The sequence below is a fragment of the Octopus bimaculoides genome, chromosome 5, assembly GCF_046866305.1.
Source record: "Octopus bimaculoides isolate indiv1 chromosome 5, ASM4686630v1, whole genome shotgun sequence".
Taxonomy (NCBI): Eukaryota; Metazoa; Mollusca; class Cephalopoda; order Octopoda; family Octopodidae; genus Octopus; species Octopus bimaculoides.
In genome coordinates, this window is record NC_142932.1 from 95,064,828 (window position 1) to 95,078,795 (window position 13,968).

A 13,968-nucleotide genomic window follows, 5' to 3' on the forward strand; every position below is an offset into this window, starting at 1 on the left:
TGCTTGATCAAAAATTAAACATTTGAACATGTCAAGGGTTACTTAATTTAATTCGAATTTTTCACAATCTCTTAACCCCTGCATAGGTGACAAAATCTTCATCATCTTTTTTAACCAAATTTAAACACTGCCAGTGAGTACTGAACAGGGAACATCTTTTGCTGAAAATTTTCAATCAAACATTATTTCATCACAACAAATCTCACCTAGTTTCTTCAGCAGAATATAGTTACTATATTTTTCGTGTTCAGCAGGAAATAACTTTCTTAACAGTAGTAGTACTTTTTTCTCGTCCATCCAATTTTTACATTCTTCTTTGAACATTTCTTCATATCTTTGAGAATATACAGAGAAGGTGATCCATTTTTCTGGATTATAGCTGAATTCTTCACTTGAGTTTGCTATGCTCTCTGGCGAGTATGAACCTTAAGTATTTTTAAACTTCTTTAATTTTAATCCAAGCAAATGTTGGCTTTGCTGTTGCAGTTGCTGTTGTAGCTACTGTTGTTGTTGTTGTTGATGCTGTTGCATGGGGGCCAATAAGTCCTCCATGTTAAACAATTTTTTGTTTGTGCCAAAAAGTTTCAATGTTCAACGCAAGCTTCGAATATCACATTGCCATTTTTATATCCTACTGCGTTGGATGTATTTTCTGATTTGGGGGTAAAGTAAGGTCTTCACATGATGTAGTACTACTGCTGCTACATGAGGTTAAACACTCTCTGTCAAATGCTCGAATCAACTCGACAGTTCTTTATTTTATAGAAAAGTGTCAGTCCATGTTTAATCATTAGGAAGTGGTCAGAATCCTTCCACAACATTATACATCTTACTCTAGAAATCAGAACTCAATGAAGTAGATGCTTTAGTAGATTTAAGAAAATTACAGAAATGACCACAAATATTTTGGGATCAACTTGTTCATAATTGGTCAGAGATACAATATTACAATAACAAAAAAGTAAATCAATAAAAAAAAACTCTTTTCAAAACTATTGAAGTTGTGTAATCTTCTCATTGTTGTGGTAAATATAAATCTAGAAATGAAGAAATATTTCACAAAAATATTTTGAACAAATCTATACTTTGTGCTTTATAGAGATAAGGGAAAAAAACTTACATTTTATATGCAAATCGAGTTCCTTTGAATGGTTAACAAATTCATTTTTACCCGGAAAATATGCAACACACTGTAATTTCTGAAAATTCTTATTAAGAGTTAATGTCAGATTTGATGATAAAGTGGTCAGGTTTCCTGATTTGCTTGGCTTATTTGAAATATACTTTGTAACATTTTTTGGTTTTCCATCTTTCTTAATAATCAACCAATAGACTGAAAATTCAGGGTTGGTGTCTTTAATAAGGCATTCATAACTTTTATTCTTATTTTCCACTGGATCTGTGTCAGAAGTAGCCTTGATTGTGACCGATTTTGGTAAAACTGAAATAGAAAAAGAGACAAAAATTTTATTGATAAATGAATGGAATGTGTGTGTGTGTGTGTGTGTGTGTGTGTGTGTGTGTGTGTGTGTGTGTGTGTGTGTGTATTTTAAAAATATATATATATATATTTATTTCTACTGGATAAGGGAACTGTGATTATAGTAATCTCATGAATATTGTTTATATATTTTTAGTTAGATGAAAAATAAAACAGGCTATTGTATGTTTATGAGTTCTGCTAAATGTGAGCTTTCTTTTCAGGTACATGATGCTGCTGTTCCCCATTCCAGGGTCTCACAGGCCCACACCTTCCACACCCTCAGAGTTGGGACACTTAATATTTTTGTTAATATCAATAATCAGAAGGTGTTGCACAATACTCACTGTTTGATCTAACTTAGCAAACCATCACATATATGGACCAACTGGAATACACTCTTATGCTTTTTTTTCCTTTGGATATGCAGATGACATTTTCAAGCTCAACTCTTCTCATGGTGAGACTGACAGAGTAATCTTGCCACAAGAAGTAGAAGCCAAGAAGATGTTCAGATAAGCAACTTTGTTTTCCAACCTTCCACACATCTAAAACCTCTTTTTACAGTGCAAATTATAATTACTTTATTATTTCATTATCTATGCATGTAAACACAGTTTCGTCTTCCACACCATATGTTAGAAAAAACTTAAGACCCCTGCATTCAATCCAATTCTCCCTATCTTTCATGCTCATTTATTATTGTTATTCATTCATTTATCTAATTTTATCACAGTTTGGCTGACCAAAACCTGTTGGTTATAGCTCTAGTTAAGAATGCAAAGGTCCAATTCTATCTTATTATTGTTGAGTGAGAGAGCAGTGCATGCCATCAAAGTGACACTGGGGTAAAATATATGAAGCCTTTATACCCATCATAACTACCCGTCTGATAAGGGTACACTAGGCACATGCATCACAACCATATGTGCACGACATAGTGATCTCATATCAAGATAAACAGCACATTACCTTGCAGGTGGGGCCCAGTTAGAATTTTCTTCAGGTCGAGTAGCCCATCCTGCTCAAAAGGTCCCTGAATAAGGTTTGTTTAAGGATGCTGAGCAAAACACCCATGTTTCCAAAGGTGAATTATTCAAACCCCAAAGAATTCCTCTCAATACATGGCTATGATGCTCCCCTACTACTTCTGCTCATGATCAGAGATGCACATATCGTCAGCCACTAAGGGACATGCCCAACTGGTTAAAGTCAAACAACTGACAAGCAAATCTGTGGTATTAAGCAGAATATTTGCTGTAGCCCATCTTTTATACCAAGACAAAACAATGTACATGATAACACTTCCAATCAATTAAGATCAGAAGCCATGAGAGCAACTGCCTGGTACTGCATCTGGGCATAATTATTATTATTATTATCATTATTATTATCATTATTATTATTATTATCATTATCATCATCATCATTCTTTCATACTGGCAACCAAAGTGTTTGTTGTTTCGCAGTGTTATTCACCTAGCAGTTTGTTATAATGGCAAGTTAAATCCATTCCATTTGATCAATTATATTACTCTAAATTCTGAAAATTCCATCCCGTCATGTTCTGTCTTCGCCCAGCCTAACTATGGACTCTCTCTCTCCCTCTGTCTCTCAGTTCCGTTAACCACTTGCTTCTCCCAACACGACATTACCTCCGCTCTCCCCACCCCACCCTATATACAGTAGCTCCATTCAGATTCTGTTACCTCACATTTTAATATCTTGCCACACGAAGTAGAACCCAAGAAAACGTTCAGATAAGGAACTTTGTTTTCCAACCTACCACACATCTAAAACCTCTTTTCACAGCGCAAATTATAATTACTTTATTATTTCATTATCTAACTATGTAAACACAGTTTCATCTTCCATACCATATGCTAGTGAAAACTTAAGATCCCTACGTTCAATCCAATTCTCCTTCTTTCTCTCTTCTCCCTCTCTTATTATTGTTATTATTATTTTATGTTTGACTTTTGTTTTGCATTTGTACAAGTTGGATCCAAGTCTCACCCAGAAACCTCAAGAGACAACAAGTTAGAAGTTCATGTAGGTGTTATGCCTAGGGTACCATATATTTGGATTTGTACAGTTTTGTTCAAGTGAATGTTTAAGAAACCATAAGAAAATTATGTGTTTGCTTTAAAATTTGAGATCACATAGACAGTATTTTACGTAGGATATGGGCAGTTCCCATGAGCACTATCTTTTGAACTTCAGCCATTTTGGGGTTTCCTGGAATCTGATCTAGGTAGTAATCAGCTCGTTTCGCTGTCATTCTCAGGGCACCTATGACAATAGGTATTGTTTTCGTCTTCAGATTCCACATTTTGCTAATTTCTATTTCAAGATCTTTATATTTGCTCAGTTTTTGGTAGGTCTTGACAGATACGTTTATATCGATTGGGACAGTCATATCAATGAGGAGGCATGATTTTTGTCTGAAGTCTTTCAGTATGATGTCTGGCCTATTTGCGTCTATCTTTCTGTCAGTTTGAATGGTGAAGTTCCAGAGGAGTGCAATGTGATCATTTTCAAGTACTGGGGGTGGTTTGTGTTCCCACCAGTTTTTATCTTGGGGCAAGTCCAGGTTTTTGCATATTACCCAGTGAATATATTGTGCAACTCTATCATGCCTGTTGAGATACTCTGTAGGCGCAAGCAGACTGCACATGGAGATAACATGATCGATGGTCTCATTTTGTTGTTGGCATATACGACATAATGGGGAGCTGCCGTTCTTTAATACGTTGGCCTGGTAGTTCTTTGTAGGTAGGCATTGATCTTGGGCTGCTATGATAAACCCCTCTGTTTCTGATTTCAAGCCAGAGGCCATTAACCATTGGTGGGTAAGGGCTTTGTCAATATCTGCATTACTCGCTCTCTTTGGGTATTTGCCATTGAGAGGTTTTCCATGCCATTTTTCAGTCATAATAGCTAAGGCAGCAATTTTAGCACGGGTTTTCAAGCGCTTAGCTTTTTCTGCAGGTGTTTCTAGTTCGTCTAATTCTTGAATTTGTTGCAATTGGAATTCACTTAGATATTCCTTTGCCTGTTTTGTTACTGAGTAAGATGCTTTCTTGCTTTCATATTTTAAGACAAGTTTTAGCATCCAGTCCTCAGAGTTTTTCAGATAGGTGTCTAGGCCAATTGTGGCTACCTTCATTGATAATGCCAGCTGTAGAAGTCCTCGGCCTCTTTCTTTTCTTGGCAGATAAAGACGTTCTATATCTGCCTTAGGGTGGTGCATTCTATGCATTGTCAACAGTTTTCGTATTTTTCTGTCAACATTACATATTTCAGTAATTGACCAGTTAACGATGTTGAAACTGGAAGTCACGACTGGTATGGCTAGAGCATTGATCGCTTCGATCCTTTTTCTCGCGTTCAGCTCTGTCTTCAGTATTGCTCTCACCCTGCGATAACATTCTCTTCTGATCCTTTCCCTCATCACTGAGTGCTTGATATTGTCCCCTTCAATTACCCCTAAGTATTTGTAGTTCTCCGCTGGTTCTAACTCTTTTATGACATTTTGCTGGTCAAGGTTCACATTAGATGTATTTGTCATTTTTCCTTTGATAAAGGTAGCTTTTGCACATTTATCAAGGCCAAATTGCATCCTGATGTCATCACTGAATTGTTTAACAATCGCTAGTAGGCCTTTGAGTTGTTGGTCATTTTTTGCAAAGAGCTTTAAATCATCCATGTAAATGAGATGATTTATATTATTATCAAATATTTTATAACCATACTGTGCATCATTGAGCAATTTTGAGAGCGGTATTAAGGCTAGACAGAAGAGGAGTGGTGAGAGTGAGTCACCCTGGAAAATGCCACATGAAATTCTTACATCTCCAGCATTTAGAGATTCATTGTCATTGTTCAACATCAGTGTGGTTCTCCATGCTCTCATACTTACAGATGAAAAGTTTCGCAGAGTAGGAGCTATTTTATACATTTCCAGACATTTCCTAATCCAGCTATGTGGTAGACTATCAAAGGCCTTTTTATAGTCTATCCAGGCTATTGACAAGTTTTTGTGTCGCTTGTGACAATCTTCTAAGATTATCTTATTGATGAGTAGCTGATCTTTACAACCATAAGATCCACGTTTACATCCCTTTTGCTCATTAGGGAATATGCTACTTTCTATTAAAAAACTATAGGTGTACTCGGTTAGGACAGATGTTAGCGTCTTATACATTGTTGTTAAGCAGGTTATGGGGAGATAATTTTTTGGTTCGTTTGTTTCCTCATTTTTTGGAAGCAGGAGTGTTAAACCATTAACTAGCCAAGAGGGCATCAAACTAGGATTTTGCAAAACATCGTTGTAAAGTTTTGTTAGCAGTTTATGGCTTTCTGGGAAGGCATTCAACCAGAAGTTAGGAATTTTATCCTTTCCTGGAGACTTCCATTTGCTTGACCTCCTGAGAGCAAATCTTATATCTTCTACCTTGACCCCCTCCCACTTTTGCTCCTCTAAGGAGTCTAGGTCTGTAGATAGTCTAACAATCCAAGGGGCCTTTTCATTGTGTGTTTTATCTTCTGCCCAGATTTTATTCCAAAATTCTTGCACTTCTTCTTTTGATGGGACAGACTTTATTGCTACTGGTGTTTTCCCTATCTTCCTGTAGAAATTTTTGGGGTTATTTTTGAACATGTTATTATCTTGGAAGAATCTAACACGCTTTTCATACCTTGCTATGCGGGCAGCTTTAGCACATACCTTTTGCTTGATGGTTTCTATGGTGGCATCAATGTCAACTATGGTTTTCATATTATATTTTTTCTTTAGTTTATGGGTCTTTGTAGGTTTGATACTCTTGTCAAATTTAAGGTTTTTCAAACATTCTATGTCAGATCTAAGCAGCTTAATTTGGTGTTGAATGCGTTCTTGCCAAGAAGGCTTTTTGTGGGAGTGTTGTCTTTTTCTAATCTTTTTACCACATAGAATCGTTGAGATTCTTGCGGATGCATAGTACAGGTGGTTGAGATCTGTAATATCAACATCATTAGCTGAAATTATATCCTTAAGTGCAAGGCGGATTTTACCAATTATTTTCAGGTTTTGGTTAGAATTGCGAATTTTGGGGAGAGTGTCGCGTTCATTCATACTAGTCTCTTTAATTTTCAGCCATTCAATCATGATTTGATTTTTTAGATCATGTAGTTCTGTTGCGTCGATCTCTGTATGATTTCTGTTATTATTATTATTATTATTATTATTATTATTATCATTATTATTATTATTGTTACAGAGATTTTAATGGGCATGCTGGGTGGCAATCCGGTATCTTCACTGGTGTACATGGGGGCCATGGTATTGGCTCTCGAAACAAAAAGGGAACTAGGCGACTGGAGTTCTGTGATGCATGTAACCTTTTAATCTGCAACACTAACTTCAGGAAACAAGACAGCCACCTGATAACCTATCAATCAGGTGACTCTGCTAGCCAGATTGATTTTATCCTCACCAGACAGTGGGACGCGGGGTTGCTCTTAAATACAAAGATCCTCCTGGGTGAAGAATGCACCCCCCCCCCCCCCCAGCATAGGCTAGTCATTAGTAACTCAAGGCCAGAAGGATACCGAGAAGCAGACCAATCTAAAAAAGAAGGATTTGGAAGCTAAAGAACCCTCCAAATGGTCAGAGATTTAGGGACATCCTCATCAAGGAATTTAATGAGAGGGAGGAGGAGCTACAGACACCGGACATAGAAGGTGGCTGGAAATTCCTACAGGACAGCTTGCTGAGTGCCACAGACCAAGTCTGTGGGTGGTGCAAAGTCCCCTCCAGACATAGAGTTTCATGGTGGTGGAATAGTACAGTAGACAAAGCTATTAGAGCAAAGAAACAAGCCTGGAAGGGTGGGAGTAGCAGGGAACTGTACCAAGTAGCCAAAAGGGAGGCTGGGCGGCAGGTATACATAGCCAAGGGTGAAGCAGAAAAGAAGAAGTTTGCCAATGTCCAGCAACGTGAGGACCAAAGAACTGAGGTATTTCAGATTGCAAAACAGTGTGTGAGAGAAAATTGTGATGTTACAGGAGAGAAATGTGGAATATACTGGGAGGCCTGCTTCAAGCATGGGTTGCTAGAAGATGGGACACAGTGGAATGTAACACTGGCAGAGGATGCTGCACCCAAGTCCCAGCTTTGGGAGAGTTTACACGGTCCATCAGTCAACAGTAATGTTACTACTTCAGTCTTTTACTGCACAAGGTCAGAGGACCAACATGTTTCCATGAACTGAAAGCCTTTGATGGCGAGATATGTGGAAGATACTAGGAGGCCTGCTTCATGCATAGTTTGCTAGAAGATGGGGCACAGTGTCAATGCTGGCAGAAGCCACTGCATCAAAGTGCTCCAAAGGTCTCAGGGTATTGTTTGCAGTGATATTGCAAACATGCATGTTATGTGATCCTGGCTCTTTGTGGTTCAAGTACAGGTATGTGGAAAGGGAGAGGATATCTTTATACCGAGGATTCCCCTTATTCCATTGAGAGTGGGCATCCCCTTTACTTTTAGGAGGTTGTAATTTCATGTTTGTGTAAGTTTTGCGATGTCGAGCAACTAATCACAGAGGTAAACACTCTCTGTGGCATGACTTCACCTGGAGGACTCGTTAGCAGCGCTGCCTTAGTTGGTAAGTTTGTACAGTTTGGAATGTTTTTTACTGAAAAACTGACTGTATTCTACATTTTAAATTTCAATATTCTTTCTTTTTTATATGTATTTTCACCAATTTCAAGTCATTATACACCTATATATTTCAAATTTTCTAAGAAAAAGACAGTATTTTTCTCTATTTTTGCAGTTGTGATATATTTCAAAAATATTTTGTACATTTTTGTGAATTTTGGTATGTTTTGGCATGGAATTCTGTAAGTTTTCCAAAAAAGATTCAACAGCACTGATTGTTAGACTAGTAAATAAGTGTTCTTAGAATAACAAAGTGTTAACACCTCTGCTAGTTATCAATAAATTCTTAATATCATTAACTTTACTGTTGCTATGGGTGTTTACTAAGACATTAAGAACCATCATTGTCTGGATCCTGGTATAGAAGGAGGAAAATATGGGGTAACTGCATCTGGTAAATGATGTACATGATCTAGAGAACAATATAAACAGTCATAGAGGGTGGGAAATGGAGGTGTTATATACTTATCAAAAGAGAGAAGAAAGATTTCCAGTACAGGTGATGGGAACGAGTTTGGGTGGGAATATCATGAACAAGCAAACCTCAAAGTTTTATGTGAGAGAGAAGAATATTAAAAAGAACAATTTAACATGTGCTAGTCAAATTTAGCAGAGTAGAACACCAAAGTACACCAAGGTAGTACTGGATGAATGAATGTGGTAAAATTGAAGAGAGGAGGGAAACAGAAATCAGAGTTTATCTGAGCATGTTTTTCATTTATGATATTAGCAGTTTGATACGAATGAAAATAGCTGAAATAAGAACCAGTAACATTCTTGGAAGCGATAAGAAAAGAAAACAAAGTCAAGAGAGTCTAAAGTAAATAATGAGAGAGTGGGGAATATTGTTTTTACACACAAGTGATGATGAGTGAAAGACATTAAAGAAGACAATGTAACATGATGAAGAAAGAGAAAAGAAAAATGACAAAATATAGAGATATATATGTAATATCAAAAGTTTCTGCAGAAAGACAATAGAAAGAACATTATATAAAGCCAATAGAGCTGAATGTTATTAATAGTATAGTCTACTGGCTCAGTTAGGGTACCCCTAAGTTACAAAATCTACATCTGTGGACAATTACTTAATGCTTATATTTCCTATGTATCTCTCATCAGGCCCAAATAAAATGATGGAGTTAACTTGTGATAATATAATTCAAAGAGACAGAATTGATTAGAGGTTATAACTCTTTAGCACTGATAAGTAACAATCAGAAGGACTGTGAAATACAGCACCATGAGATTTTCACATGAAAAATATGACTATGTAATCTTCCAGAACTGATATTATGAAAGTTTAATTTATGTAAATTTTTCTTTCAATTTACTCTAGCACAAAGAAGTTATCTTAAACAACTGAAACCAGTACATACTTCCCTTATATTTTCTTATTTTCTCAATATATATTTATTTGTGTGCAACCTTTAACTTTTTACATATAAGTTATATATATATATATATATATATATATCATAAATATAAGGGATTAGCAATTGAGTTGCTTCTCCAACATACTGAAAATTCAGAAACAGCAGTCAAAGAACTACTGATTCTAAACTACAAATTTTTCTCTAAAATGGATGGCGATATTTATGGCACACATAGAACAAAAAACCGGAGGGAAAAGCACAAACAAAACAAGCCTTTAGTTAATTGGGTACGAATCGTTTCATGGTTAAGCGAACGAAAACTTCACTATTCCAATCTTCAGCCCAAATATTCTGATAAATTTGAAAGTGTCTCTAAAAAAATTCACGGTAATCCTTGGCCATGCGACACCAAAAATCAACGATAAGAAAGGCACTTACGAATTCATCGGCTAGCGAGTCCAGGCATCCCACCCCAAAGAAGTCCACTCCATGTGCGCGACAAATAGTCCCGTATGAAAAAAAGTTCCGTGTGGAAGGATTACGGTTTAACTATCTAACTTAGAGATATCAAATATAAAATATACAAGAAATGAGGGCAGGGAATCGTCAATTAATAATAGAATTAACAATTAACAATTTTGCCAAGTAGTTCAGTATGAAATAAACCTTTATCGGTAAGACCATTTATCATCATAAATATAAGGGATTAGCAATTGAGTTGCTTCTCCAACATACTGAAAATTCAGAAACAGCAGTCAAAGAACTACTGATTCTAAACTACAAATTTTTCTCTAAAATGGATGGCGATATTTATGGCACACATAGAACAAAAAACCGGAGGGAAAAGCACAAACAAAACAAGCCTTTAGTTAATTGGGTACGAATCGTTTCATGGTTAAGCGAACGAAAACTTCACTATTCCAATCTTCAGCCCAAATATTCTGATAAATTTGAAAGTGTCTCTAAAAAAATTCACGGTAATCCTTGGCCATGCGACACCAACATTGTTAATTGTTAATTCTATTATTAATTGACGATTCCCTGCCCTCATTTCTTGTATATATATATATATATATATATATATATATATATATATATATATATACTAGCTGAGTATTCCGTTGTTGCTGGCCAATTTTTACAATAGAATGTCTTGGTAGACTTTTGGAATAGCACACCCACATAAATCGAATTTTTTACATTTTTCAACTTTTTGGCTGTGTGGTAAGTAGCTTGTTTACCAACCACATGGTTCCGGGTTCAGTCCCACTGCATGGCACCTTGGGCAAGTGTCTTTTACTATAGCCTCGGGCCGACCAAAGCCTTGTGAGTGGATTTGGCAGACGGAAACTGAAAGAAGCCCGTCGTATATATGTGTGTGTATATATATATATATATATATATATATATATATATATATATATATATATGTATGTGTGTCTCTGTTTGTCACCCCACCATCGCTTGACAACCGATGCTGGTGTGTTTACATCCCTGTAACTTAGCCGTTCGGCAAAAAGAGACCGATAGAATAAGTACTAGGCTTACAAAGAATAAGTCCTGGGGTCAATTTTCTCAACTAAAGGGTGGTGCTCCAGCATCGCCGCAGTTAAATGGCTGAAACAAGTAAAAGAGTAAATGGAGGTGGGAGGGCTTTTGATGATAAAAAAGTTCTGGAAAATGTATGAATTTTTTACACAGCACTGATTTGGCCAATTCTTTTTTGCACTACACACTTAAAAATACTGGGAGTAGCCTGGAAGTTTAAAAAAAAATTGGAGCTCTCTATTTTTATATATATATGGAGAAAGAAAGTTGCAAATATATATACACAGGGGAAAAGTCTACCATGGGAAAAGCAAAAAAATGAAAGAGATAGACAAATAGAGAGATCTTTTCTGTGGCTGTTAGATTTTGAACTGAGTGAAAATTTTCAAATTTGGTATATTGATGTACTTTTTCACACTGAAACCAAGTTTGTGATTCATTTATTCTAGAAAAATTTTAGAAAAATGATACACAGGTTTAAATTTTGGTCGTTTTTACCCAATTAGAAAACAGGATTTGAATGTGATAGCTAATGAAAAAAATGGAAGTAATGCAAGAGAAATAATACATAAAATAGGGGACAAAGCATTACATTAAGGAAGTCTGAACAAAGTTACACTTCTCTCAAAGCCAAATATATACAACTAAAGAGAGGGGGAGAGAGAGACAGACAGATAGAGAAAGTGAGGGGGAGAGGGGTAGAAAAAAGGAGAGAACAAGGAGAGAAAACTCATAAAAAGGAAAATAAAATGACAAGATGCATGCCAAGCAAACTGACAGAATAAGATCAAGCCACATATAGATTCACACACACACACATATACATAAAATATACACATATATAACACACCTATATACATGCATGCACACACATGTTTTAATATGATAAATATGCTGCTTAAAGTGTACATGTGTATAAATGTTGTATTAATAATAATAATAATTAAAATTGTAAACAACATGGGGGTACTATTTTTTTCTCTGTGTATGTTTTCTGGGCATAGCAACCATTAACATATTTAAGGAATAGTTTTCATAAATATCAATCAGCTTGGCTGTCTGCTTGTTCATGGGATTACATCTAAGTATTAATCTATTTTATTCAAATGTAACTTGATCAATCAATGCTTATAATTCCTCTCTCCCATCAACATCCCACCCACTGCTAAAACCTGTTGTACACTCCATCCTCATTGCTTATATGTTTATATGATAAATATGCCAGTTAGAATGCACATGTGTATAACTATTGTATTACTAATAATAATGATTAAATACTAAAACTTTACCGTAAGTCTGATTAACAATAAATAATTAAAACTGTAAACAACATGGGGTAACTATGGCTTTCTCTGCAAAGGTTTCTGGGCTTAGCATCCATCTTTGCAAACCAATTATGCCTGCTCACCCACGTCCACCTTTACACTCTGAATGTGCATGACTTGATTCCCAAGCTGCTAATACTCCTGTTCTGTGAGTAGAGGTTCTTTGTACCCATATACTTGTGTGCATGTGCCTGTTAAAGAACCATGTACATGTAAGTATGCACTTATGTGGATTCCATATATATGTACATGTGTATGTAAATGTATGTGTTTGTGGGTATGTATATATATATTTACATCTAAGTATACGCTTATGTAGACTGCATGTGCATATAAGTATATATATAATTTAGAGGATAGAGACAAGCGTTCTCTATATAGAATACACTTTGAAGTACTCAAGAGATTTGAACAGAATATTAAATGCATTTAGTAGGAAAAACGTACATCTGTATGGATATAAAATAAGTCCGACATACAGAATATAAATGATATCAGGAGTTAAATGGATAGAGTTTTACAAGTCCAACAGCTGTTTCTGGGGGCTTGGTGGTGTGGAATAATGGTGGTTACTTGGAACCATTATCAGATAATACTGCCTTTGTCTTCAAGGGAGAGTTTTACTTTGGAGAATTTTACATTTTACATTGAAGATGGAATTCCATTTTCAAATACTAATTAAATATCTTAAATCGACTTGCCTAATTTGCTTGTCATTATCTATATATATATTTATATATATATCATCATCATCGTTTAACGTCTGCTTTCCATGCTAGCATGGGTTGGACAATTTGATTGAGGACTGGTGAACCAGGTGGTTACACAAGGCTCCAATCTGATTTGGCAGAGTTTCTACAGCTGGATGCCCTTCTTAACGCCAACCACTCCAAGAGTGTAGTGGGTGCTTTTATGTGCCACCGGCATGAAGGCCAGTCAAGCGGTACTGGCAACGGCCACACTCAAAATGGTGTCTTTTACATGCCACCTGCACGGGAGCCAGTCCAGCGGCACTGGCAACGATCTCGCTCGAATGTCCTTACAGTTGCCACTAGCACAAGTGCTAGGGCACAGGTGCCGTCACGATTTCACTTTCGCAAGCCGAGTTTCTGTGTCCAATGAAGGAGACGACAATGGCATGGGTACCATCCGTCGAAATTAGTTCGATTTCACTTGCCCAACTAATTAGGGAGCGAATCAATTTAGATGAGATGCAGTTTGGGTTCGTGCCAGGTAAAAGCACTACTGATGCCATATTTCTAGTGAGACAGCTGCAGGAGAAATACCTAGCCAAGGATAAACCTCTGTAGCTGGCTTTCGTTGACATGGAGAAAGCCTTTGACAGGGTCCCCCGATCCCTTATCTGGTGGTCAATGAGGAAACTTGGGATAGAAGAATGGTTAGTGAGAGCTGTGCGAGCCATGTACAGAGATGCTGCCAATAAGGTGAGGGTTGGAAATGAGTACAGCAATGAATTCCGGGTAGAGGTAGGGGTCCACCAAGGTTCCGTCCTCAGCCCCCTCTTGTTTATCATAG

The 13,968-nt window shown here is 36.6% G+C and overlaps 1 protein-coding gene across 11 annotated transcripts in view; it reads right to left on the reverse strand.

Moving 5' to 3' along the window:
- Positions 1-13,968, reverse strand: part of LOC106880794 (neural cell adhesion molecule L1.1-like) — a 537,440-nt gene that overhangs the window by 130,958 nt on the left and 392,514 nt on the right. For all 11 annotated transcript variants that reach the window (XR_016241963.1, XR_016241961.1, XR_016241962.1 and 8 more), the window contains one exon: positions 1,121-1,441. Coding sequence is in view for 8 of the 11 variants with exons in the window: in XM_089352677.1 (XP_089208803.1) it covers positions 1,121-1,441 (321 nt within the window). In the remaining 3 variants the exon portion in view is untranslated. The remainder of the gene's footprint in view (positions 1-1,120; positions 1,442-13,968) is intronic.